Raw genomic sequence first — 27,616 nt, 5'->3', positions numbered from 1 at the left:
TCTGGGTTTTCATAAACTGTCAGTTTTCTGTAACTCAAGGTAAGTAATAATCCTTTTTTCTGTCCTAAAAGTCAGTGTGTTTAGAAACTGAGTTTTGTGGTTTATATACTGACTCATTCAACTTATTGAAGTAGTGGCTCTCAAATTTCAATGGGCCAAAGAATCACCTGAGTGCATTTAAAATGCAGACTCATGGGCCCTACTCAGAAATATTACAATAGAGTGGAACTGAAATGTTACCCAGGAATCTTCAATTTTCTAAGTGCCCTCATAGGGAAGATAATATATTCATACAGACTTGAAGGAGGTGAGTGATTATGACAGGAGGTGCTATAGAAACACTGTTCAAAGGGTTTTCCTTGAGCAAGCAAGAGACAGTAATTTCAAGAAGTTTAAACTATGGTGAAATAACCCACCACATGGATCCCCAGAAATTTGGTCCATAAACTCCTGGTTCTATGAGGTTCCAGTTCTGGAATCAGAAAAGCAGGGCAATCCTTGCCTGGGGTTCCATACAGACCTCACAAGAATGCAGAAGGGACCAGTAGCCACTCCCAGCCTGGGCAGAAATACCCACTTCATTTTTGGTGGAGTGCTTCTTTCTGCTAATCCACTCAAACACTTCCAGAAGCTGGCAGTGGTCTCCTTTGTAAACCATGCTTCTCCAGAGGACTGGAGGCAACAAGTTTTAGCAGTTCCCAAGTCTTCCACACCCTGACCTCATCCCTAGTGTGACATCAGTTAAATACCATTAATCAATATCATTAAAGATCCTGTCTCCTCCCTCAGTTTACAGTGCTACCTATAAAGATGATGAAATCAGCCAGTACAACCTGGAAGAGTAGCAAACTGTTCTCTTTCATGGAGAGATGTTCTCTAATGCAGATGCTGTCAAAGTGGTAGTGGTGCCTTTACCTGCTTCTGATGACAACTGTATTTTATTTCCTTTGCAATTGATATTTGCCTTTTAAAAAAGACAGGAAAGTAAAGTGACAACCCTGAAACTCTTTGACAAATTCTGAATAGAAATTAATTTCTGTGGTCTCTATCTTTAGAGCACCCCCATTAATGTTGATTTCAGCCATTTACTGAGCACCTACTATTCTAGAAGTGGAAAGAATTTCAAAAGCTCTGGTATGGTTCCTGCTCTTGCAGAGTCTTACATTCTTCTTGGGAAGACAAGACACATTCATCAAAAGATAGACAAGTTATACCACAGGAGACCACAGAAAGAAGAGGCTTAGATTTCGGTCTTAAAGATTAGCAGAGAAGGAGGCCAGAGTAAAGACATGAAGCAGGAGTGAAACTGAGCAAGGTGCATGGCTTGCCAGGAAATAATAAGAGCCCACACTGCAAATAGGGAGAGAGGAGCCAGAGGAAAAACGAGCTGAACTGGAGGGAGAGAGATTGAATGTCAAGTCAAGGAGTTTGGAATTTGACTGTAGATAAATAAGAACAGTCAAAGAGTTTCACACAGGCAATGTTTGGGAATGAGATGTTAGAGACCTGTGGGATTGATGGGAGCAGGAGGAAAGCTACCAGGAAAAAATCCAGATATCAGGTGATTGAGACCCAGAGAACAGCAACATTACGATTAGTTTTTATAGGTTACGTTCCTAAAATACAACTAAATGGAGTTGTGCTACAAATGTAGCATTAAGATTTTTCAAAGGATGTTATCAAAATGAAAATTTGGGAGGTGTGTGATGTTAGGGGCCAGAGTGAGGCACTCTGCCTGTGGCAAAGGTCATGAGGAAGGAGGCTCGACATACGCAAAGGCAGGATCGAGCCTCAGGAGTCCCCGTGGAAATCCTTGAGCATCTACCCCCATAACCAGAGCCTGCCTACTTTACTACTTTGTGCTCTCTCACCTACACCTCTGACTTTAAGGGGGGCTGTCCCCCACCACCTCTTTCGGAGAAGGAGTTAACTTAGAGCTCCAGTTAATAAAAACTCCTGGGCGTGATAGGAGTGTTTCAACCTACAAACTCCTCTGAAGGTTCTCTAACCTGCCTGACAGGCTTGTCCGGCCACATGTGATTGCTCACAGCCTCCCAACCGTGACAGGCACGAGATGCTTTAACCCTCTAAAAACAGGTTCCTTAGAAAAGTTAGAAAACCATTAGTATAAGCATAGTGGGCTGATTAGAAATTGTATTGGTGAAGGGTTTTTCATTTGTTGAGCCAATGTTTGTTGCTAAGTCTCCACATCCCCTGCCCTTACACACATTAATGAATATGTAGAAGAAATAAGTATTAACCTTTGCTATAAATCACGTTAGACCTTAGGCTAAGTAAATTCTTTCCTTAACTAAAACCCACTACACCCTCACCCTATAGGAATGTAACTTTATTTGGGTGGCATCTGTTTTAAGAATAATAACCCCTGGAGAAATAAGTGTCCTGGTTGACTGACCACTGTCACAAGGAGAGGGTCATAAATTGTCAGCAGGCCCCCTAGCCAGAAGATGATGTAACACCCCTAAGACCTCTGTATACATTTGTATGAAGCACCTGACTTTGATAAAAGTCAGGACTGCTGACCCCATGTGACTTTTGCATAACATCTCAGTGTATAAAAGTAGACCATGGAAAATAAAGAATTGGGATCAGTTCCTCGAAAGACTGGTCTCCCTATGTCTCTCTCTCAAACTCTGGCTGAGTCTCCATCTGGAGCGCGGAGCCCGCCATGCTTGCTAATTATGCCTGGGCTTCTAAGATCCAACCCGGGAGGCCTCAGTGTCTCCTCTCCTTCAGGAGAACGGAAGGACACCTGTGGCCTACGTAAGTGGTGCAAACTTCTTGTCTTGAAGTTTTATTGGTCTCCCACGTAAACCAAGCTACTCAGCCTCTTTTCTCCACTGAATTTTCCTGCTGAGCTATCCTTATTCTATTACTCTTTACATCTCTAATTAATATCTAATTGAAGCTATTGTATCCTGATCCTCGCCGACGCTGTCCCCGCTTCGAACTCCCTGGATCAGCCGGGGCTGGACCCCGGCAGTGTGATATTTCTGAAACCTTCCCAGTAATTGATCATTTCTATAATAATATGAAGGGGGAAGAAATTTTGTTTTTAATATTTTATTTACGAGTTTATGTCTCCTGTTTCACTTTTCGTGTCCAGTCGATTTCACACTTTGCTTTTAAGCACTGACCGCCAAACATCTGCGGCCTGATAATAGAAATCTAATTTCAAAGGAGTTCATTAATTTCAGAAAAATGAAAAGCTTGGCTTCAAATTAAATATCAGAAATTCCAAAAAGCTGGCAGTTATCCTGTGACTGTTCCAGACTCCTTTTGTTCAAGATGCTAATAGATGGGTTCCTGATTAGTCATCAGACAAGGAGAAGAAAACCTGTAAGACTTACAAGTGAAACTTCCCCTATTTTATCAAACAGTACATCGCTACAGGAACAGCCCTCTGGAGAAGTCAGCTGCAGTACCAAGATTCTCAATGAACAGTAGTAACCTATGCCCCAAATTACAGAGAACTGCCTAGAAATAGAGACGGATTGTTTAAACCTAATTGTTTTCTATTATGATTCTGAACTCTAGGCATGTCAAGGACGTGGACCATCTGGGCCATATCTGTGTGGAAACAGAGCACATTTTATTTCCCCGTAGCCAGGCAAGCCTCATTGCAATAACTCTTCTGCCTGTACTGTAAGAACTTTCTTTTCAACTTACTTCTGGAAAACAGAATAAGGTAATGCTAGCCCTAAGCTTTCATTCTGACTTGGTGTTTGTAGCAACCACTGTGTGTGAGCCAGTAAAGTATAGACGTTGTTGCTACCTTCTTTACAGACGGAAGAACGTCTTTTAAGGCAATGTGGCTAAATCAATGCTTTCTTCTCAGTCCACGTGGTCGTGAGTGTGAGTGACACTCAGGATCACTGGTGGACCTTTGAATCCTGAGTATTTAATAAAACACAGACTCTGGACTTTTTCCTGTCCGCAGCACAACCCACAACCCACATGAGGGAAAATGTTTCTTTGACCTCCCAGTTCTAGAGGAATTACTGTTCCCTGCGCTGGTTTTCATAACCATAGAACAAGAGGAATACTACTCTTAAGGTTCTTTTCCTATTTGCATATCAACATGTCTTTAAGCTTTGAACCTTCTTTGTCATGGTTTAAGCACAAATTTTTCCACAACTCGTATTTGCAACATGTAATACAATTGGGTTAACTGATGCTTTGCCTTAAGGGATGTTAGGTGTTGCCTTGGGGTTTTTGGAAGACATATGGCATGACAGAACTGCCCCCTAGCATGGTGTATACTAGTCTAAGATGAAATGAATAAGCTAAAGACCTCAGAAGCATAAATTTCACATCCATGTTAAATATGAACATGCTCAATATTATACTGGGGGAATGACTTCAAGGTGGAAGTTTTCTTACAAGCATTTATTTTCCTCCAAATTTATTGTGTTTTTGTAATGCTGTGAAAAGTCTTCATTTCCCTTGTCCCAAGTGTTGTTCAAAGAGCCAGCTCTCAACCAGAGACTAATCTTCATCTCTTCAATGTCTCGTATGTTGATTTAGTTTCATATGTAGGTATTTATATTAGTTTTCCTCAGGGATTTATACATCAATATATATATATATATATTCCTACACAGATATATACAAGCTTTTTATCCTCATCTTACCACTTGACAATACAACTTTAAGTATGTTTTACACAGCTGTTCCTTGGTCAAGCTCATTTGCAAGAGCAAGTCGGTTTCTGAAGAAATCTTGTTTGGTGGGTGAAGGATCCATTGAGGGATTCTCATTAGTTTTTTCCCTGTATTCTGATCCACTGGACCTAAAATCTCAGCACACAGATAAAGTACAGGTTGATTTGGTTTTAATTGTTTTCAAATATTTTATCTAACCAAATTGTTTTGCATTTGTAAAACAGTTGCCTCCTAGATCTGGAATAATGTTTACTTCCCTTGAATTTCATGACTCAGGACATGTGTAACTAAGAGTTGCAGTGCACATAAAGAGTTGACCTTTCTAGTGCTTAATGGGGACACTTGTGACAATTGTGTATGACAGTGTAAGAAATCATGTAATAGCATTGTCAACGGGGGAGAAAGGATTAGAAAATTCAATAAATCCTATTTTCAATTCAATCAAGGAACTACTACACAAATTAAGAAGGCCCTTAGATTTTAAAGGATAGAATTCATTGCTCTCAACCAAGGTTATCAAGGGCCTTTACTTAATCTGGGCATTACATTACAAACTCTTGCTTTTGCTTGTTTTCATTTTTAAATGAAAAATTTATTGAAGCCAACCACACACATATGCTACATTTGGCAGAATGCAGAAATCAGTACAGTAATCAGATTAAGGAGATTCTATTATCTCAACCACCACATAGGAGACCAAGCCCAATCAAGAGGCAACAACTCAAAACAGTCCAATTGAGTCCCCAGTCGAGGGTGTATTCTTCCTTTCTCTTGGTTAAGCCAGTTGGGTAATCCATTCCAGCTCTGCACCTTCTCCAGTTTGTTCATGTCAGAAGTCCCTAGAGGGAGGAGGCTTTCTGGAAATAACCTCTGATAAGCTAGGCTGGGGCCCTTTGGCTAGCTTCAGCTCTGAGCTAGAATGGGTAAAAACTAGCCCAGTGACTAAGAAGCAATATCAAAAGACCTCATGCAAGGTGTATGACAGTGACGTTAGACATGAAGTTCTTTGTCCAAAGCTCCTACACAACTGAGCAAGTTCTCCAAATGCTGAGGCAGAGTCAGGCATGCTTCCACTATCCACAAAAGAAGGATACATTCTTTCACTATCGTAGATACACTAGGAACGTCCTCACTGTTGCTATTAGATACGTTAATTATGACTCTATCATTTACTGAAATCATTGGGCAGAATGCAAACGTTCCTTTACCTTATTTAAGGAAAGAATCTAGATCCACACAAAGACTAAAATTCTGATGTCTAGAAACATAATGATTGATTGGATTTTTATTTTTAACTCTGACCCTGTTATTTGGTTTCACAGATGAAGGCCTTAGCTGTCTACCACACTTCCTCCATCTGGTCAGTAAGGAGCCCTTTTCCACTATATCCCAGTACATAGAGGAAGAACTTTCTCTCCTCAACCCCAGTAGATCTGGGTGTTCATTAAGTAAGATGATGGCTGGCTGGGCTGAAAGTCTCTTTCCTTTTCAGAAGCCGCCTGCAATTCTCCCCTGAAACCACCTCCTCAGACCCCACCCTAAAGCTCCAGGCTTTCTCTCAGAACTCCCCGCTACCTCCAGTTCAAATCATCCCTGGTTGGTGCACTTGTGCCCCAACTGTTAGGAAGATAGATTTTTGACCATGTCATTCTTTCCCCGTATCTTCTGTTATCCAGAAGACTAAGAATACCTAAAGCATTGCAGGGCGAGGGGGCAGGAAGTAGGAAGCAAGATTTGAATCTGGCTGCTGTTTCTTCCAAATTGTTTCCCCACATGATAAGTTTCTCATCAGAAAACATTCATCAAAACTTAAAATCTTTGCCTTCCATTTCCCCTCTTAGCTACATCTGATCTCTCCAAAGCCCACCATGTCATACTTTGATGGTTCCAACATGCAACTGTTTCATGTTTACCTGGAAATGGGAAAGCTCTGATGTCACCACCAGCCCCAAGGACCACAGAAATCTTCACCAGTTGAGTTCCCATTTCTGAAACAAATGCCAAAATCGCCCTGTCTAGTTTCCAAAGTCCACAAACTCAGCTTAGTATTTTTCTTTTTTAACTGCTCTTCTCACAAACCACCTTTGTGTCTGCAAGGTGTGTGAATGGCTCCTCATTTCTTGATATTAACTAACAATTAACTAAATGGTAACTTGCTAATCATTTTCAAGATCTAGTATTCCATGGTAGCCATGACTAGAAGCTAATTTTCACCCTTTTAAAGATATTTTTAGCTGATTTCTTTCTAATGCTTACATGGTATATGAACACCTCAACTTTAGGACCCTTGTGAATGTGTGGTTGTCAGGTTCTAGAGTAATGCATACCTAAATCACTGAAAAATAACCTGTGGAATCTAGGTGGAACGCTAGTGGATTTGCTTTTTATCCCCTTTCTTTATAAAACAGAAATGGCTTTTGAGTTGCTAGGGCCGTTCTGGCTGACTGCAAAGGAACACACATAAGGGCCAGGCAGGCAAACACTTGCTGGGCAAGATTAGGATGGCTGCCAGCACCTTCTGACACAGCCATCCAAATGTTTGATGGGAGGGGAACACACCTGTCCCTAACTTTCCTTCCCCTCAACTGACAGAGACAAAAAAATCACAAGTTGGGTAGGTCACGCAAGTACCAATTTACTACAGTAAGCCGTAAAGTTTATTTGGAGCTGGGGAAAACAGGAGGGCTGGAATCAGTGGTGCAGGAGCCTCTGACCTAAAAAGGGTTGCTTTGCTGACTGGAAAGACTGTCTGCCTTGAAAGCTTCAGGAACATGCAGATGGAGAAGAAAGGGAGCAGCAGAGCACCCATCCTGTCGGCCACGTAAGCTGGTCCTGACAATCAACAGGGCGACAAACGCACACTCGTTTGATGTGGATTTGTAAAGGGGTTACTGTGTCCTAGGCACTAAACCTGGTAGCTGGGTCACTCTTACATTTGGATCTTAAGCTTCTGCTGACAGAACCTAGAACACTGAAGACCCTTAACTTAGTGACTGATCTCAAATGACCTACTGAGTAACATCTATAATCAGGTTTAAGTACATGTTTTCTCTTCAGCCATCTCCTTCCGTTTTCCATTTATATGGGGAATTAAAATGGGAAATGAGAGACAATCCCAAAGTGGGTAAGAATGGAGGAAGAACTTCAGACAGGCTCTAAGGAGGCAGAGAAGAACATGAGGTGCAGTTATCAATGGATTCTTGAGTAGTTGTGCTTTCTATGACATGGTCTGCTCCACAGTCCAAGCTGGGCAGACGGCAAAGCGGACTCACTGACAGTCATATGGGACTCTGTGGAAGTGCTCTCTCCGCAGTGTGTGATTAAAGAAAGAAGAGATTTCCATGGGACTGGTAAAGGGAGGGTGCTGACTGGGAAAGAGACCCTCTGAGGCATGTAAATTACAAAGTGCTAAAGAGGAAGAAACGGGTGACGAAGTAGAATTAATCATTTGGACGCCATATGCTTTGTCTTCCACTCCCATGAGAGTTGAGGATAAAAAGAGCACGTATATCCCTGCCCCTAAGCTGTCTTACAGAACCCTCTTCCCCTATGCACACCCCCAACCAAGGTATTGGCCTAAGTCTAAGATTCACACATAGGGATGAAGTAGCATTGGTCTCGGACTTCAGGACAGTCTAGATTCAAGTTTTTGAAAGCTTCCAGGTCAATGCTCGTACAATGGAATGGTCTACCTTCCATCCTGCTCAAAGGCAGGGGGACAAGGATTCAGTCCAGCATCAACCTATCACATGAGGTCTGTTCTGTTCCTGGCTTCTAAGAATCCTCATTAAAAAATTTTTAAAATCACTTAACGTTTTCCAACTTTAAGATATGTCATCTTTATTTTGACCAATTCTGGGCAGCTCTCAAGGACATGTGACCTGGTATCTACCCAGGATGAATGTGCCTGAGATAGAAACGGTCAGAGCATCATCCTCTCCCCCAGATATCTTGGGCATTTTTCATGACTTTTTTTTTATGATGTCAACTTGACTCTCCCTTTTCAATCCTTGTGAGTATGAGCATTCGGCCCTCCCAGCCTCAGAGGGAAGAGAACCCTTTCTCAGGTTTTCTGTTGCATCTGGCTCCATGCCTAGCTTCATCCCGAAGCAGCATTCTGGGTGTGTGGGGCCACCAGCCAAACAAGCCCCTATGGATACAAAAAGTGTGTCAGTGTAGACAGGAACAAGCCTCCAGAGGGCTGTGGGGAGGCAGGCAGTGAGCCCCGGGTGTGACAGAGGCAGCTGTTCTGGCTCTGATCCGTTTTGGACCTCTGAGGCCAGCCTCTAGCCTGACTTCAGTACCCAGGATGAACCATGTCTTGAAGTCACAGGGCTTGCTGCCAGCCTGACCTCCCAACACATGGGAGGAGGATGGGCAGAGTGTCTCTTTCTGGTTCCTCCCTGTACCTGTCTATATGCCTGGCTTCAGTCTGAGAAGTTCCTACATAACAGCTAGGACCAACCAAGTCACTCACGATTCCTAGACAAGCATCTCACACAGTACACGTGTATGACAAAGAATGCTTCATTCATGAGAAGAGTCAAGTGTTCTCATCCGAGTTGAGAGCTGCTGACCTTTCTGTGCTATGCTGGGGCCTTCTTGCCCTTTGTCTCTACTTTAGCAAAATGGAACAAACTTTCCAAGGTTCTAGGATGAAAATACTCAGGAGAAGCTACTCAAGCTGCTTTTTGACCTTGAGCCAAGTCTCCAGAGGGCCTACCAAAGCACCCCGGATACAAGGCGACAAGAAAGTATTACACAGCAGCGCTCACAGTCCTACACAAGATGTAAAAAGCCAGGAAAGCCAACCAGAGGGAGCAACAACTGTATGGCACCAACTTTACTTCCATCCGTATAACATTTCAGATTTTAAATACAAAGGCAGTGCCAGAAGTGGTGGCAGCAATTGGGTTGAGGCAAGAGGGACTTGTCTATGATAAAAGTAGGAGAGAACTAAGGGGATCCATTTGACCCTCCAGAAAGGATCCCCAAAATCTGCCAGAGGGCTGAAAGTAATTATCTAACATGAAAATTTAGAGAGTCCACAGCAAATCCTTGGCAATGAACCAGTGGCTATGGGAGGTTATAGAAAGATAAAATCTGGCCTTCTACGTGGTCATTAAAATGACAGGTCCCAGGCCACACTGATTTCTTGTTTCAAGCATTAAAAAGATGTGATCTCCCAGACTGATCTACAACAAAGTCAAAATACAGATAAAGCAAATTTCAAGCTAGAAAGCACTCGGGTGGCAGTGATCTCCCACCCGCTGTGGGTGTCCCTTTCACAGCCTCCCTAACCAGGGTCATCCAAATCCTCCTTAGGAGAATCCACTGCCTCCTGGGGCAGCCAGCCCCAGTTCCAGGCAGCTGCGTTTTTAAGAAAGTTCCTCTCTTATCCACTGTTCCCGGTCCTGGAACGGGAATGTGCAAAGGAACCAGCAACAGATCCATGACTGGGTGCTTTCCAACAGGCAGCACACAGTCATAAATGGCAAAAAGTGGTTGTTCTCTTGGGAAACACTGTGGTTTAAAAATAAGTAAAAATAAAAGGCTCAAGCAGTGGTCTTAGGAGTCTGGAGTTCTTAGCAGGATTCAGAAGCCTGCATACCAAAGTCAGGCTGGAGAACTGTCTCCAGGTCTCTCCACTGTCACACTTGACAGGAGGTGCTGGGTCAGGAAAGATCTAAATCTATGGTCCTAGAAAGGGATTCAATTCTCAGCTCATTGCCCCCAAATCAAGGGGCTCCAGCAGTCATGCACGCCCGGGCTACTCTAGCAAAACCGAACGGGCTAGAATAGGAACAGGGCTGTCTCTGCAGGACTGCTGCTCCCCCTTGCCTCTTCTTCCAGTAACAATGGGTGGGACCAACGATCAGAGAGACCTACTACTCTCAGTACTACCCTCCCTCTAGGAGAGGAATTAGACAAACCGACCGCAAAAATCCTCAGTCCAGGCCTGCCCCAGTTCTTCCATCAAGACCACTATCTAAATTGGGAGAAAGTGATTTCCTGTGTTTCCTCACACAGGAGCTCCAAACTATGAAGTCAGCAACAGTGCCTTTAACTTTTCCATCCACTAAAATTTTAGGGACACTTGCTGTTTAAGGCTCACTGTGAGAAGCTCCTCTAAGAAGGGAAACGAAGCACCAGGCAACAACTCTAAGGGGGAGACAACAGGCCTGAGGACGGGTGGAGAAAGGGACAGCAGTCTCCCCGGCAGGTGATGGCTGGACTGGAGATCCCCCCACTGCCAAACGCTAACACTCAGTGCTTTTGTCTTACGTTTCGTGCTGGCATTTGGCCAATGCCTCCCAGTCTGCGAAACAGTGCTTGTAAGTGCTGACCAAAATGACAGGTGGGAGACACCACACAGCAAGGGCTGAGAATCTTAGGGCCACAGGAAAGAAGTGCCTCGCTTTTGCCTCCTATGGAGTACGGAGACTCCATTAAAGTGATTTTTTAAGTAGGACCCAAGCCGAATCCATCCAATCGTTTCTGCTAGGGAAAACATAGGCAGATATCCCCCAAATGTGCACTAGTAACCAGGATAACTACAGGTCCCTACAGGCGGAAGAGCTGCGATGCCTGAGAAAACCTTCCACAGGCAGGGAGGTTCTGATGGTGCACCCATTACACCCAACCCCACTCCTCGCGCCCATGGGGATTTCCCAGGAGACCTCCTCTGCCCACTCCTCCCAGGACACAGGACTTTGGGAACAAGGAGGCAGGGCTAAATGACAGAGGCGGCAGAGGACAGAGCCGAGTGTGCTTTTACTCTAGGAGATCACAATAAGAAACATCTTCACCTGGCAGGAATTGTGGCTACCGGGTACAGGCACTGAGCTTGAAGCAGTTGTGTAAAACCAGGCTACTTGTTACTGTTAAAACCTCAAGACTTAGCCCACAGGGAAATGAGTTACAATGCTGTCTTGTCTAAGGGCTACTCACTTCTTTTTAAAGAGCTTGCGGAAGGAGCTGCGAAAGCCCCCTTTCTGGTCTTGCCTGGGGTTTTGATCGCTGAAAGATGTTTGTTCGCTTTCTCTTTCTTCCTTTGGACAGAATCTGGTGGCATCTTCTAAATGCATCTCCTGAAAACACAAAAGAGGGGTGTATTTTTACTCTTTTCCAAAGTTAACATTGATCCTGACTATGGGACAATTTTCTTTAACCTCTCACTTTCCTCTCCCACCCCAAAAGACTAATGACAGGCACCTATTCCAACTAAAGCAAACCTGGGCTAATTAAGAAACTAGATCTAGGGATTATTTGGGATTCTACTAAGATTCATAACTAAATAATGGAGATCAACATTTTGATGGCTGAGTGTAGCATTTTTGAAAGTGTGGTCCTAGGGCTACAGGATCAACTGGGGCTTTCATTTAAATGTAGGCTCCTGAGCCCAAAAACCAAACTATCTGAATCAGAATCTCTGAAATTAGGCCTAGCTAATCTTTTTGCACACAGATTAGGAAAACAGCAGTTTAAGGTATGTTCTTGCCTACCTGCACTTAATGTTTATATGAATCACCTTGGAATCTTGCTAAAATGCAGATTTTGATTCAGTTGGTCACAGGTGGAGCCCAAATTCTGCATCTATAACAAGCTCCCAAGTAAAGCATTTACTACTCGTGCAAGGACCAAATCTTGAGAAGTGGGCTTTTTAGGGACTTTTTAGGAAATAAATCTAATAGTTGAAGGAAAATCTTTCTGTGGAATCATGATCTTGATGAGATCTTGCCTTTGTGTAGCATTTCACACTTTACAAAGCGTATTCACAAATTTTATCTTATTTGGCCTTATCCTCACAACAACCCTGTGAGGTAGGTAAAGTACGGATTGTCTTATTTCATAGATGAGAAAACTGGAGGCAGAGAAGCCAAATGAATTGTCCAGAAGCACACAGCTATTTGGCAGCAGAGTCAGGATTAGAACACGGATCTCCTGACTCCCAGTCAGGTGCTCTTGCCACTAAAGCATATCGTCTTCTTTTTTGACTCTTAGCGACAGAACACTAAAGACTAGGGTGTGGCTGGCTCTGAGGGCAAGGATGGCAGATACACAGTACATCTGAGGAGATGGAACCCTAGGAGTTTTGCACACCTCATCAGGAAAGAGCCGATAGCTTTACAGATGGGGCTTTTGAAGGGCTCATCTTTTGCAGCTAAAACCCCATCTCACTCTGATTAATGGTTTTTGCCTGGCAAAACCATTTGTTGAGCTCCCAACTTTTCACACATCAACTAGGGGAAAAAAGACATTTGTATGAGCATATGAAATAAAAGCACTCTTTGCAGTTTATACTATAGGAGTTAAAAGATTTTGTATGTATATCTCTGCCCATTCCAAGTCACTTTGAGTTGGCACTTTTTCTACTTTCCTTGTTAATGAACTTTAAAAAATATGTGTATATATGTATCTTTCATTTTTGAATCCACTTTTTTTTTTTTTTTGGCCACGCTGTGCAACATGTGAGATCCTAGTTTCCGGACCAGGGATCAAACTCATCAAACTCATGCCACCACCACCCTTGCCCTGCATTGGAAGCACAGAGTATCAACCACGACTGCCAGGCAAGTCCCTAAACTTTTAAACTTTGACACATGCCTAACTTTGACTTATCTAAGAAATTTTACCTAATAGAACTGTATAAAGTTCAGAGTTGAAAATCAGAGGCAGAAGGAAATCTAAGAATCCCAGGGCCCTTCAGCAACCTTAGCTGGGCACCCTCAAGTATTTCTGCCTTTCAGGAGCCAGACACAGACTTTGATTTCTGGAGTCCAGATGGGCTGGAAGCTCCAAGGTTCTTCATGTTCCTCTGGCCTAATGTTCACCACTCCCACCTGGGGAAGTATTCAAAAGAAGACTCACTCCTGCCTTTTTTTTTTAAGGCCTATGAGCTTTCTTTTTTATATTTCCCTACACCATTCTTCACTTAGCCAATAGCTAAGCAGCTTTTAAAATTGAATTCAGACGTTCAAACTATCTAAGACTTCTCTGAGGGTTTAAATAGAGACCCTCCCATGTGCTCCCATGGTTTATTATAATTCTGTTTATGTGTCTCCTTCAGGGCTAAGCCAGTGGCCTTGGAGGGCAGAAACTGGATGTTGTTTATTTCTGAACCCTCAACATTTAGCACAGAGCCTGGGGTGAGGCAGGTGGTCAGGGTTTGCTGAAAAATGAATGGAGTCAGTGATCTTCAATCTCTTCCCACTCCTTTAGAAATAGGAACAGGTGGGACGCAGGGCCCTCACTCCTGTGGATAATCGTTTCTCCTGGAGGCAAAGGATCCCTAGTGCTGGATGTAAGGGACACTTAATGAAGGACAGTCCTTGACTGTCACTTTCAAGGTGTTTCAATCAATACAGTGCTGCCCTGTAAATCCTAACCCTGCTTCTAAAATGTTAAACAAGAAGAATGGGGGCACAGCTCAGAGCCACTCTGTTACTCTCTACTTAATCAGAAATTGCCTTTGTTCCAATCACTTGCGGAGACATTGTTTATTCAGGAACTATTAGTCCTTTCACAAATATGTATTTAAACACTGCTTTAAATGTCCCAAGGCTTGCAGATGTCAAGGTGAAACATCAAAATACCAAACATCCATATAGAGGCCAAAGAAGGTGTTTGTGAGTCAATGCTTTCTGGACAGTTTGGTGCTGTCTTCGTCCAACTGGAGTCTGCAAAGTACCATGACACCCTTTTCCAGGCAAAAGGAAAACAAGTGGAAATGAACTTTTTTCAAGAGTCCCCAGGGAGAGAGGGCAACTTGCCTCCTCCCTAGCTATAAACAAGGGTGCAGATCAGTGCTAGCACATAGGATTCGATATTTTGAACAATAAGGGGTGCGTTTAATAGGCAAAGAAGACAGCCCCTGGGACTTCTGTGAAGTGTTTTGCATATGAACTGCATCTGGGAGGTGCCACAGCTTAAGCAGGAAAGCACAGAACACCTGCAACGCTTTAACTTGGTGGTGGTGGGCGGGGTGTGTTTTAAGCAGGTCTAAGAGGAGTCCTAGTCTTTTTGTCATCATACACATATATAGGTATGGCACGCTCCTGCGTCCTGGCCCTGAAGAACTAACACTTTCCTCCGAGGACCACTGACGGACAAGCCTGTAAGTAACACGGGCTCTCAGCATCTTCGGCTGCCCCCACCTGGCCAACCTGCGTTCCCCTCCACGCTAGGTGAGCCCAGGCTGCACCCCTGGAGATCTAGGCCCGGGGTTGCCAGCGCTGTGGGTTTGGGGTTGGTTTTACTTTACCCTCCTTACTTCCAAATAGGTCTGCTTTTCGCTTTGGGATCTCTGTTGGGGAAAGAAGGTCCGGGGCGCCCCGCGAGCGGAGGCGGCTGGGCCGTGCGCCTGCGCGGCGCGCTCGGCCTTGAGCGGCGCGCGGCCGCCGCTGCTGCTGCGCGTGCTGTAGAGGCGCGGGGCCACGCCCTCGGGCGGCGGCGCGCGCGGGAACTCCTTGAGCGAGCGGCTCAGCGGCTTGGTTTTGTGCGCCTGCGCTGCTGCCTCCAGCTTGTAGGCGCTGCTGCTGCCTGCCGGCGACGTGGCGCTCTTGGGCAGCGGCTGCAGCGGGTGCTCGGGCCGCTCGGCCTCCATGGCGAAGCTGACGGGCCGCAGGAAGCAGATGTCCAGGCTGGACTCGGAAGAGGCGGGCGAGCAGTTCTCGAAGAGGGCCGGAGCCTGGAAGGGCTCCTCGTCGTAGGGTGCGGGCAGCGCGAAGATCTCACCGCCATACTCAAACTCTTCGTAGGCCGCGGGCACGTAGCTGCGGGCGTCGGGCAGGAGCTCGGCCGGGGCGCGCAGGGAGCGCTCCACGTTGCCCAGCGGCTCCGCCGGCGACGGCTCGAAGTCCATCTCCGGGATGGCCTGCAGGGGCCCGGCGAGCGCCTTCACGTCCTGCTCAGCGGCACAGAACTGCGCCGGCGCCAGGAGGCTCTCGGGCCTCTCGTGCTTTCTGCCCTCCATCTCCCAGTCACTGGGCTTCCCGGGCTGCATGCTCTCCATCAAGCTTTGCTGCTGTTGGCTTTTCTTCACTGGGGGCATCAAATGTCTTTAAAGGGGAGACAATACAAAAGAAGTGTGCTTACGGTGTATTAGTGCGCGCCTGTCCCCGAGCAGCGCGAGGCTGGGAACCACACAGTGCCTACCAGATACCGCTTAGACGCAAACTGTCTGCTCCCTCTTCTCTGGCCCTCCCAGGCTCCTCTGTGTGTTACCTACCAAGCGCCACAGGTTTGTCAAATTGAGGAGCCCCCAGGAGCCCTGGTCCCCCAAGTGGGAGAGTGAAAATAACCGTTTGTGAAGAGGATCCCGGAAGTACCCGTCTGAGCCCTGAGGCACTGTGTAGAGATGGCTGGTAGGCCAAGGATGCTCAGCGCTGACCCTCTCCACCATGTGTCAAGGCCCCAAGGCACATCTTTTTCTCTCTTCTCTCCCTTTTTTGTCCTAGCAGAGTCATAGAAAATCATGGAAACAACTTTTGTTCAACTCAAGGCTCTTCCTGCTTAAGAACAAATCCCAGATGAAGTAAACAGTAAAAAAAAATCTGGATGAAGTAAAAAAACATCTGGATGATGGTATGCGGGGTTCACTGTACATTTTGCTTTTGTATGTATTTGACATTTTCATAATAAAAAACTAAAAAATTCCCTGTGGCTATGAAGCATGCTATATAAGTCATCTCAAACTTCCATCCACAAGAACATTACCAAAATGAAAAGTCTGTGTCTCTGAATATGCCCGATTTCATGGAGAGTTATTTTGATTTGTTTCATCGTGGATAAAGAATAATTCACACTGGATACTTGGATAGCATACGCATCAGATTGGATGCGAATGCCAGTTCGGCTGGAATTTAATTGCCAGACAGATGAGAGTGGACTACTGCACACTGACCCAAACTAGTTATAGTTTATTCATACTAAATTTTGCCACAAAAAAAATGCATAAAGAATGCAGAAGTAAACTGTAACACTATTTTTTGTCTGATGGTCTTAAGATAAAAATTAAGTGTCACATTTACAAAGATGAAAATATAGTAAAATGGAATGTTGACTTGAATTCTCTTTTAACTTGGAACACTTGGGTTTCTTTTCTGGTTATTTTCCCAACAGAGTGCCATGGCAGCCATGTTCTTCCTCTGGGTGTAATCTCTAAGGATTTCATTTTTTAGGCAGTATAAGCCTTAACTTCAAAGAATTTTATCATTGTCTTAAGAATTCAAGTGAAAAAAAAGCTGAAGTGATCCACAAAAAAATTCCATCTCCTGTCCCTCTCCCCTCCCAGGAAACGTATTTTTTTCTGTGTGGTATACTTGGAGAAGGCAATGGCACCCCACTCCAGTACTCTTGCCCGGAAAATCACATGGACGCAGGAGCCTGGTAGGCTGCAGTCCATGGTGTCGCTAAGAGTCGGAGATGACTGAGCAACTTCACTTTCACTTTTCACTTTCATGCACTGGAGAAGGAAATGGCAACCCACTCCAGTGTTCTTGCCTGGAGAATCCAAGGGACGGGGGAGCCTGGTGGGCTGCCGTCTATGGGGTCGCACAGAGTCGGACACAACTGAAACGACTTAGCAGCAGCATACTCTCCCTACAGGTATTCTAGGATTTTGTCTATAGTAGGAAAATCATCCTGGACTTTATGTATAGAAAGATTAATGTCTCAGATTTTCAGAATGATTATGAAATTTCACCATCCTGACTGCACATTTGCACTGCCATCTCTCACTCATGTGTTATGCTGTGCTAAGCCACTTTAGTTGTATCCAATGCTTTGCAACCGCATGGACTGTAGCCTACCAGGCTCCTCTGTCCATGGGATTCTCCAGGCAAGAATACTGCTGTGGGTTGCCATTTCCTTCTCCACCATCTCTTACTGCTAAGTGTTCTCAGTTTAAGAGATGAAGGCAAAAAGCAAACAGGATTTGAGTTATTGATCAGTTGCTCCTTCCATGATTGTAATTTGCGTTCTAAAAACTAGTGATTAAAAAATTGAAATAAGCTCAACTGCTTCTCACGTCATCATAATAATAGAAAAGCAGCTTTTTGCATGATTTCTAATTTTTCCTTAATAAAACCCAAAGCAGAAATTATAGTCTGAGGAATTAGTTTGGGGAGAATTGGTAAATTGGGGATTTGAAATTTTGAGTTTTGGTTTCCCTGATCTTCCAGAAGTCCTAGTTTCAGAGGTGGCCTAAGTCCACTTATCCTTCAGAGGTAAAATGAGTTCCAGATATGTGGCCTTATCCTTTAAAGATCATCAAGAAGTTTGCTAAATGAAAAAAACAGTTTAGTGTTTGAAAAGGTTGTGTGCAGAGACTTTAACAATGATCACATCCATTCACAACCCAGAACAGCTTTCAGAGAAGCTGAAGAACAGAGGTCATGAAGTCTATTTCTGAAGAAGCTTCACGGAGAATTGGGAGATGCTAATCAACATTCTGCATCATCTCAGACCAATGTCTCATCCTCAGAGCCCAGACTTCCTCTGACCCCTGACTGGGATAGCTTTTTTCCCCCCACTGTATCTCGTGGAGACGTTAAAGCCCTACTCTTCTGAGAGCTATAAAATGCCTTCCTGTCATCTTATGGTACTCCCTTCCACTCTGTCATTGTCCAAACCCTGAGAGACTCATGCTGTAGGTGGGGGATGGTTACGTGTGGTAACATTGAGAGTAACCTCCAGCCTCTAGGCCTGCTCCTTAACATGAGTGCCTTCCTCTGGGATCCAGACATTGGGTCAGCTGTTTGCCTGCCACATATAAGACCTGATGGGAGAGGGAGGAAGGAGCCCTGTAAGTCATACTCCTAATCCAAGCTGGTTTGCTAACCCACACAGACTGGCCTGCTACCCTATACAGACCACCTGGGACGCGAGGGCATTGTCATTAATCTTTCCACAGCAACAGGTGCTTACGTGACAGCAGGTCCAGAACTGGGAGCAGAAGGGTAGGGTTGCAGCATCTCTTCTGAGTGGATCCCACTGTCACGGACAGCCTCGGGGCCTGCAGTGGGAGAAGCATCTTGCCCGGCGTTTGCACACTGGGAAGCCAGCCCTTTGTACAGCTTCGCCATGGATGACCTAATAGAATGGAGGTAATAATTCTCAGTGGAAAATCAACTCTCTGAATATATAGATTATACCAAGAAAAGTAGCATTTCTCAGATGAATCTCAGCTGTGAGCTTCTCGCTCTCCCCAGACTCTCTACAAACTAGGTTGCTGATACATTAGAGTGCCAGCTGACTGCTGGTTGGGAGTGGGGATGCTGATCAATTGGCTGAACTGAGTTTGGGGGTAAGGGGGAGTACGGGGAGATGTCATCCATTAGAGGAGCCCTGACTTGGGGGATAGCATCTTCTTCTAACGTGAAGCACCCATAGAAATGATTCTGTTTTCCTCATTGGATTGGGATGAGGTTGGAAAAAACCCAGGTTATTAGGAAGCTTTGTTATGAGTTGCTTCTGTTCCCTTTGAAGACCAGATTTTCCTTAGTCCTCCCTATTTCTTCTTAGTGTGAAATCTGTTCAATCACCACCCTCTCCCTTATTTGTTTTATTTTTATCCATAGCACTTAAAACTATCTATCTTATTTATTACCTGGCTATCCAGGTCTAAAAAGTAAGCTCCATGTGGCAAAAATTTTTGACCGTTTTGTTCTTTGCAGTGTATTCAGTTTGCAGAACATTACTTGGTATACCATAGGTGCTCAATAAATACTTCTTGAGTTAATGAAAGAAATCAGATTTTAGCCTTTAAACTGCAATTTTAAACCAGGCAAGTTTAGCGAAATAACTATTTTTGAGGTGGTTAGCAACATGAGAAAATAGAAGGTCCCCATAAACATTACAGCAAATTTGCTTTTTTTCTAAAGTAATTTCTACCAGCTAGTAAGTACCTCCCTCCTGTAGCCAGCCTGGCCACCTCTCTTCCATTCCCTTCTCTCTTCTGCCTCCACCACTGCATTTCAGCTACTTTACATACAATGTGGTTACTTGCAACAGACACTCACATTGACTGTGTGTATCCCTGTTCTCAGAAACCTTTGGTCAACCCTCTAAACTTCACCATCAGAACCTTACTTCTTGAGCTTTTTCCGTTTCTGAATAAGCAAATCCTCATTGCACTGAAAAAGCAGGGTGTAGTGTGAGATAAATACTCGCAGGCGCTGAACACACACCAGAAGTAGGTAATAGTCAGGGTGTTCCTGCTCTGTGAACTTCAGGACATTCTGGATGGAAGAAAAAAGGAAGCAGCATTGCAAAGTTAGAATGAAAGGTTGTTTTGTCTCTTCTGTACCTTGCCTTGCTATGCTGTGAGAGTTTGGAAGCCATTTACTCAAAACAATACCAATGGCCAATTTAATTACAAACTGAAAAGTCAGACTTGTTGTTCCCTTTTTCCATCGCATCTCGGGAAAATAACAGTCATTTTTGCTCCTGTTGGAGTTGAATTTGAACACGTGGAAAATTAGAAGGATCTACTAATTAGATCTCTGAAGTAATGGAGCCGTTCTAACAATTATTGTCTCTAACCAATGGTGGGAATATCAGGCATCAGAGCTGGAAGTAGGGGGACGTTATGATCAAGCCTAGCCTATTACCCCCTCCCATTACAATGCCTGCTGTGCTGTAGTGGAGCATGCATGCTGGTTGGGATTGGGAAAGCTAACAGTTACTGAAGAACTATACAAAAAAGATCTTCATGACCCAGATAATCACAATGGTATGATTACTCACCTAGAGCCAGACATCCTGGAATGTGAAGTCAAGCGGGGCTTAGGAAGCATCACTACGAACAAAGCTAGTGGAGGTGATGGCATTCCAGTTGAGCTATTTCAAATCCTAAAAGATGATGCTGTGAAAGTGCTGCACTCAATATGCCAGCAAATTTGGAAAACTTGGCAGTGGCCACAGGACTGGAAAAGGTCAGTTTTCATTCCAATCCCAAAGAAAGGCAATGCCAAAGAATGCTCAAACTACCACACAATTGCTCTCATCTCACACGCTAGTAAACTAATGCCCAAAGTTCTCCAAGCCAGGCTTCAGCAGTACATGAACTGTGAACTTCCAGATGTCCAAGCTGGTTTTAGAAAAGGTAGAGGAACCAGAGATCAAATTGCCAATGTCTGTTGGATCATTGAAAAAGCAAGAGAGTTCCAGAAAAACATCTATTTCTGCTTTATTGACTATGCCAAAGCCTTTGTCTGTGTGGATCACCACAAATTGTGGGAAATTCTTCAACAGATGGGAATACCAGACCACCTGACCTGCCTCTTGAGAAATCTGTATGCAGGTCAGGAAGCAACAGTTAGAACTGGACATGGAACAACAGACTGGTTCCAAATAGGAACCAGTTCCAATATACATCAAGGCTGTATATTGTCACCCTGCTTATTTAACCTATATGCAGAGTACATCATGAGAAACACTGGGCTGGAAGAAGCACAAGCTGGAATCAAGATTGCCGGGAGAAATATCAATAACCTCAGATATGCACTTGCCACCACTCTTATGAAAGAAAGCAAAGAACTAAAGAGCCTCTTGAATGAAAATGAAAGTGGAGAGTAAAAAATGTGGCTTAAAGCTCAACATTCAGAAAACTAAGATCGTGACATCAGGTCCCATCACTTCATGGCAAATAAATGGGGAAACAGTGGAAACAGTGACAGATTTTACTTTTGGGGGCTCCAAAATCACTGCAGATGGTGACTGCAGCAATGAAATTAAAAGATGCTTACTCCTTAGAAGAAAAGTTATGACCAACTTAGACAGCATATTAAAAAGCAGAGGCATTACTTTGCCAACAAAGGTCCATCTAGTCAAGGCTATGGTTTTTCCAGTAGTCACATACAGATTTGAGAGTTGGACTACAAAGAAAGCTGAGCACTAAAGAATTGATGCTTTTGAACTGTGGTTTGGAGAAGACTCTTGAGAGTCCCTTGGACTGCAAGGAGAGCCAACAAGTCCATCCTAAAGGAGATCAATCCTTAGTGTTCATTGGAAGGACTGATGCTGAAGCTGAAACTCCAATACTTTGGCCACCCGATGCAAAGAACTGACTCATTTGAAAAGACCCTGATGCTGTGAAAGATTGAAGGTGGGAGGAGAAGGGGACGAGAGAGGATGAGATGGTTGGATGGCATCACCGACTCAATGGACATGAGTTTGAGTAAACTTTGGGAGTTGGTGATGGACAGGGAGGCCTGGCGTCCTGCAGTCCATGGGGTTGTAAAGAGTTGGACACGACTGAGCGACTGAACTTAATTGAACTGAACAGTTACTGAGTGCTTCCCATTGCCAAGCACTAAATCTTTTACATTATTTTCTCATTTAACTTTTACCACAACCCAGTTAGATAGGTACCATTCTTACCTCCATTTAACAAAGAAGGAAATCAAGGCACAGTGAAGTTAAATAATCTTCACTGGGTCACACATCTAATGAAGATCAAAGCCAGGATTTGAACTCAAGCCAGAGAGTAGACTCCGGGTTCTTGTTTGCTTACTTACACACTGCTTGCAGGACCTGGGTTTCAAGCCTATGTTTTTTCCACCGACCAAATATCTTAACTTGGGCAAATTACTTCTTTGTCTCTCCATTATCTAAAGTGTTAATAATGATACCGATTTCATGGGATAGTTGAAGATTAAATTAGATAATTATTATGAAATAATGATTTCAAAATATAAAGCCACATACAATTGAAAGTCTTTTTAATATTAATACTGGGCTACTTCTACCTGGGACAAATTCCAAGCAGTTCTGAGATACTTTCATTGAATTCCTTAGAAAAATCAGTCATCAATTAAACCAGAACAGGTGGGTAGTGGGAAGAAGAGGGACTGGTAGGGGTGTTGCTGAGTCTCTCTCAACTCAACTCCCTCTAAAATGCTACAAGCCTATAGGAAAATGGTGTGAAGATGTCAGCTCATCAGCTTCTCCATGCTTCTTTTCATGACACAAGACATAAGCAAGGTATGGTAGATAGACCCTTGGACACAAGTCAAAAGAAAGTAGTCAGAATAGAGGTAAGTGGGGAGCCTGTATAGATACTTCTTAGGTACCCAAGGGGTAGGGCTGGGAGTGGAGGTGAATTTAGATGGCTGTGGAACCAAGATGGAAGGAACTGAATAGGTTCCCAGGATCTGGCAGGAGCTGCCCTAGAAAGATCCTGGATCAGCATAGGTGTGAATTGCTGGTAAATAAAGATAGAATTTCCTTTTTGGCCTCATGAGCCAAAAACTTTTGAGGATGAGATTTTAGCTCATACCACAAGGTAGAGATAGGGTAATCATAAAAATCTAGATTTTTAGATTTAGAAATATTAATGATTCCTTGACCCTTTATGGTGTCTTTTCATTGGAAGCCCAAAACAACTGTTTAGCATGAAAATCAGCTTGGTAGCTTGACCAGCCATGCCTACCTGTAGATGTATCAGATATTCAGGGATGCGCTGGACTATATGAAAAAACAATGTGTAGATGTCAGACTTAATCTCTTCATCACCCTGAATGAAAGAAAGTTGGAGTCAGTCTTTAGTGTGCCTCCAGTTCTGGCTGCAAAACTGAGGTCAGTTCCACTAGAGTAGCAAGGGTTTACTAGAGCATTTTCTTCATGGAGAGTGTCACGAAACATTGATCTGTCATTGGAGAGGCTACTTATTCAGGGACATGCTCAAGAAGACACCTCTTTGCTAACAAAGAGTGTGTCATATTCTTCTTTAGAATCTACCCAAGTGTCCAAACCACCCCCTTCCCCTCCCCACCCTCCAACACCATCTTAGCAAAGTGAGCACTCAGTAAATTAGACTTGAGTTGACTAAATTTGTTAAGGTTCTTCAGCAAGTAATCTGTACAATGTTTTTACCAACAGGCATTAAAGGTGCTTTGAACCTCATGAGAATGAAGAAGGGAGAAACTGGCAACAGGAAACATGCTGGACTTTCTTCATGTCCCTTCCCTTCCTTTCTCCTTTCTCAAATATTAGGTTGGTCAAAAAGTTCATTTGGGCTTTTCTGTGACATCTTATGGAAAAACCCCCATGAACTTTTAGGCTGACTCAATATTTGCTGAGTGCTAATATACAGTAGGTATTATACCGGGTTGAGAACAGTCAGAGGTTGACGTAGAAAGTTAAGAGAGCCTCTCACCTCTTGTGAAACTTAATTAACTCTTAGCTTTAGAGCTTCTGATATAGTTCTTTTCTATTGACCTAAAATAACTAGAATTGCTTTGTATGTATATGTGCTTATTGAGCATCTAATATATCACTGCAGTAGCAACACTTAAAGCAACATGACTAGAGCCATTTTATAATCTTGTAAAATGACAGACACACTATGACATGAATTTAATATTCAGATTAATACATCTAAGTCTATAAAGCCCAAAACCGTTAAGGTTGCAAACTGCAGCCTGAGGATCTCTGGTTAGAATATTTGTTTCCTTTGTCTGTATTTCCAGTGGAATGGAACAGAAGTTCAGTAAGGAAGATCAAAGCCCAAAGCAATGGCACTGATCCTTGAGTGGCTCCTTGAACCCCAGGGAGGAGAGTCAGTGGCCTTGTTCAAGCCATTCCCCAGCCTGGAGAACAAGCTCAGAGTACATGTGCTGTGTTTTCTGGAAAGGTGAGCAACATAATGTAGTCACACATGTAACCAAAGGAGAATGCAAACAGAGTTAACTTACCTCCTTCAGAACAACCACATGAACCAAAGAGATGCATTCGGGCAAGTCCCTCAGGTAAGCAACATAATAATCCAAAAAATTATTCTTGAAAACAAACAGAAAAAGTCATGGTAAGAACCTGGAGACAGGAATGATAATAATTAATATGCATGTTTGTTTGTGCTCAGTTGCTCAGTCATGTTCAGTTCTTTGGGACCCCATGCACTATGGACCACCAGGCTCCTCTGTCCATGGGATTTCCCAGGCAAGAATATTGGAGTGGGTTGCCATTTCCTACATCAGGGGATCTTCCTGTCCCAGGGATCGAACTCACATCTCTTGCATCTCCTGCATTGGCAGGCGGACTCATGCATATTTAAAGGAGTACTTTGCAGAGATTATTTTAATCATTCATTAAATGTGTTCAGTAATATTTGTTTTGTTTTTTTATTCATCTTTAAAAAAACTTTTTGGTTTTAAAGAAAATAGTCCTATGGACTTGGAAACCAAAACTCAGTATCCCTGCTTTAATGAAAGTGAAATGATAAACCAAAGCAGAAAGAAGGTGCCATGTAAGTTGAAAAAATATTTTAAACAGTTAAATGATAAAAATGCAAATTTTGTTTTTTAACTACTCTCTGCTTCAATCATCTACATCCAAATGAGGAACTTCTTCCAACTCACCTCAGAGGGTCTAGATCTGGAATTCTCGACTTTCTCCACTAATTTCTTATTCACCTATGGAATATCCCCTCAGGAAAACAGTTTTCACCTCTCAAAGTTATTTTCCCATAGGTATAACAATTCTCAGCTCAAGAAAGCACACTGAATACAAATGAGTAAAAGTGAGTTTAGAGGGATGGCATTACATCCACTCTATACAAGTAAATAATTTGTAAACTTGTATTATGAATCATTCATATACAGAGGTCAACTGAAGGTAAAATCTGACTTGCAGACGAATTTCAATTAACCCATGTAATATTTTAAAAATAAATTTTCACACAAAATTCTGGACTTTCCATTTCTCTTAAAATACCAGATCTGGCAACTCTAGTCCTTTTTCCTGCATAATAATTGGATAAAGCTGAGCAGCTATTCCTTATAGAAAAGCATATGTGCTCCACTTAAGCTCACTTCCCAGTAGTATTCCCACATTGTATTACATTCAGCTCATTTCTACTTACTAATGTCATCTGCTGGCCCTGTAGGCATTTGAGTTTGCAGATTGTGACCTAAATCATACTTTTTTTTGAAGAACATTACAGAGTTTAAAAACTTAGCATCCTTTCTCCAAGAAAGTGAAAACAAAAAACATTCTAGACAAATAGCTACCCATCACATTTTTTAAAATCTTTAAAAAATGAAATTGTGTGTGAAAGCATATACATATATACAAATGCCCATATATGTATTTTATATGTATAGATGGATATATGTGCATGTATATATATATACACACACACACATACATATACATCATATTCAATGGGGGCAGTTATAGTTCAGCATAAAAATGATGAACTGGAACTTAAAAGACTTGGGTTCTAGCCACAGATCTACAAATATCTAGATAGCTGGGTAATTTCAACCATGGTTTTTTCTCTGAACTTTATTTCATTATCTGTAGAACAAGGAGGTTAGATCTCCTCGGACTCTGAAATCCACTGATTCTAGATTCTCCATTAAGAGAAATGGACATGGAAGACACAGATGCATGTAATTCAAGTTTATAAAGGATTAAGAAAAAAAAAACTTACCTCATCATTTGTTAACTTAAGGAATAAATCTCCAAGGACTCCTTGGCGTGGCCACTTCAAGACCCTTTCCTGCAGAGCATGAAGCAAATCCAGGTGCTGCTGGACAATGTACCGTAAAGAGCCAGGGAAGAGGCTTGAAACAGAATAGAGACAGGATGACACAAACCAGGTGTAGAGAAGAAAAGGCTCTTCAAGAACATACGGAACAAGTCCAGTTTTCCCAGTCATTCAAAATATTTTGAGTCACAGGTCTGCCTTTACTATTCAAAAAAAAATTTGTCACTGTCAGCCTCACAGCAGGTAACCTCAGACCACAGAAAGACCCCTTTACTGATGACTCCTGTTCAAATGTGTATTGAACTAATTAAGAGCACTTCGCTTGAGTGGCCTTTTCAAAGCAAAATGGTACACTCTTATTTGCTAACTGCTACTGCTAAGTCACTTTAGTCGTGTCCAACTCTGTGCGACCCCATAGACGGCAGCCCACCAGGCTCCCCTGTCCCTGGGATTCTCCAGGCAAGAACACTGGAGTGGGTTGCCATTTCCTTCTCCAATGCATGACAGTGAAAAGTGAAAGTGAAAGTGAAGTTGTGTCCGACTCTTAGCGACCCCATGGACTGCAGCCTACCAGGCTCCTCCGCCCATGGGATTTTCCAGGCAAGAGTACTGGAGTGGGGTGCCATTGCCTTCTCCACACTTATTTAGATGACAGTAAAACTTTAAGGGTGATCTTTTTCATGTTTTAAAGTTCTTCCCACTTGATATGCAAATCATCTATTCTAATTAATGCTGCAGATGACAGCACTAAGGTGGCACTTGGTCATTCGTAGCTACCAACTGTACTTAGTTAGAGAAGGAGGAAATTTCGTTTAAAGCTGGAAGCTGAAAGTTCAGGGGATGAGGGCATAAAAGTGTTACTTTTCCCCTTTCCTTCAGTTTCTAAGAGGAATCTGGGAATGCATGGAGTCTTGCCAGAGGAGGCTACAGCGTAGGTCTGGCTTGCTAGTCCCAGTTTTGCTGAGCCCCCCTCCTGCTCTCCCACCCTCTGCCCTCTATCTCAGTGTGTCTCATTTATTTCAGAGGAAATGAAGGAAAGAAGAGAGAAGTCAGAGGAGGGTGGGATGGAGAGGAGAGTCAGAAGGAGAATCATGGGAGGAAGGAGAAGGTGGACTGGATGGTGGATTGGATGGAGAAGCGGGGTGAGCAGAGGCCTGAAGGAGTGAGGAAGGAAGAAACAGGAGTAGAGCCTTGCTGGGCCACAGCAAGGATGTCAGCTCCAGCTTGGGGTCTGGGGGAACTGAAAGTAGGTTCCCCTGTGCTTTCAAGATCACAAGGTTTTTCATGTTCGTTTGGTTGGTTTTCTTGATTCTTTTGTTTTAGGTAAAAAATAGATTTACTAATATCCTTTGTAAAGAGGTTGCAGGAAAATGAGGCAGGAGAGGATGGTCATGTCCCAGGTCTCAGGCAGGTTCCTGGGACAGGCCACCACGTG

At 43.4% G+C, this 27,616-nt stretch overlaps 1 protein-coding gene across 3 annotated transcripts in view; it reads right to left on the bottom strand.

Moving 5' to 3' along the window:
* Nucleotides 1-4,112: 4,112 nt before the first annotated feature.
* ARHGEF33 (Rho guanine nucleotide exchange factor 33) overlaps nt 4,113-27,616 on the bottom strand; it is a 41,171-nt gene continuing 17,667 nt past the window's right edge. The window contains exons 7-14 of one of the 3 annotated variants that reach the window (XM_061432140.1): nt 26,125-26,257; nt 24,386-24,469; nt 23,122-23,205; nt 19,779-19,927; nt 18,615-18,779; nt 14,950-15,745; nt 11,637-11,776; nt 4,113-4,813 (exon numbers count right to left, since the gene is read on the bottom strand). In XM_061432140.1, coding sequence (XP_061288124.1) covers nt 4,684-4,813; nt 11,637-11,776; nt 14,950-15,745; nt 18,615-18,779; nt 19,779-19,927; nt 23,122-23,205; nt 24,386-24,469; nt 26,125-26,257 — 1,681 coding nt within the window. In that variant the 3' untranslated portion in view covers nt 4,113-4,683. The other 2 variants (XM_061432141.1, XM_061432142.1) reach the window with 2 other exon arrangements.

Source organism: Bos javanicus, chromosome 11, assembly GCF_032452875.1.
Source record: "Bos javanicus breed banteng chromosome 11, ARS-OSU_banteng_1.0, whole genome shotgun sequence".
Classification (NCBI taxonomy): Eukaryota; Metazoa; Chordata; class Mammalia; order Artiodactyla; family Bovidae; genus Bos; species Bos javanicus.
The sequence above is the reverse complement of the archived record's forward strand: the minus strand, read 5'-3'. Positions and strand labels throughout refer to the sequence as shown.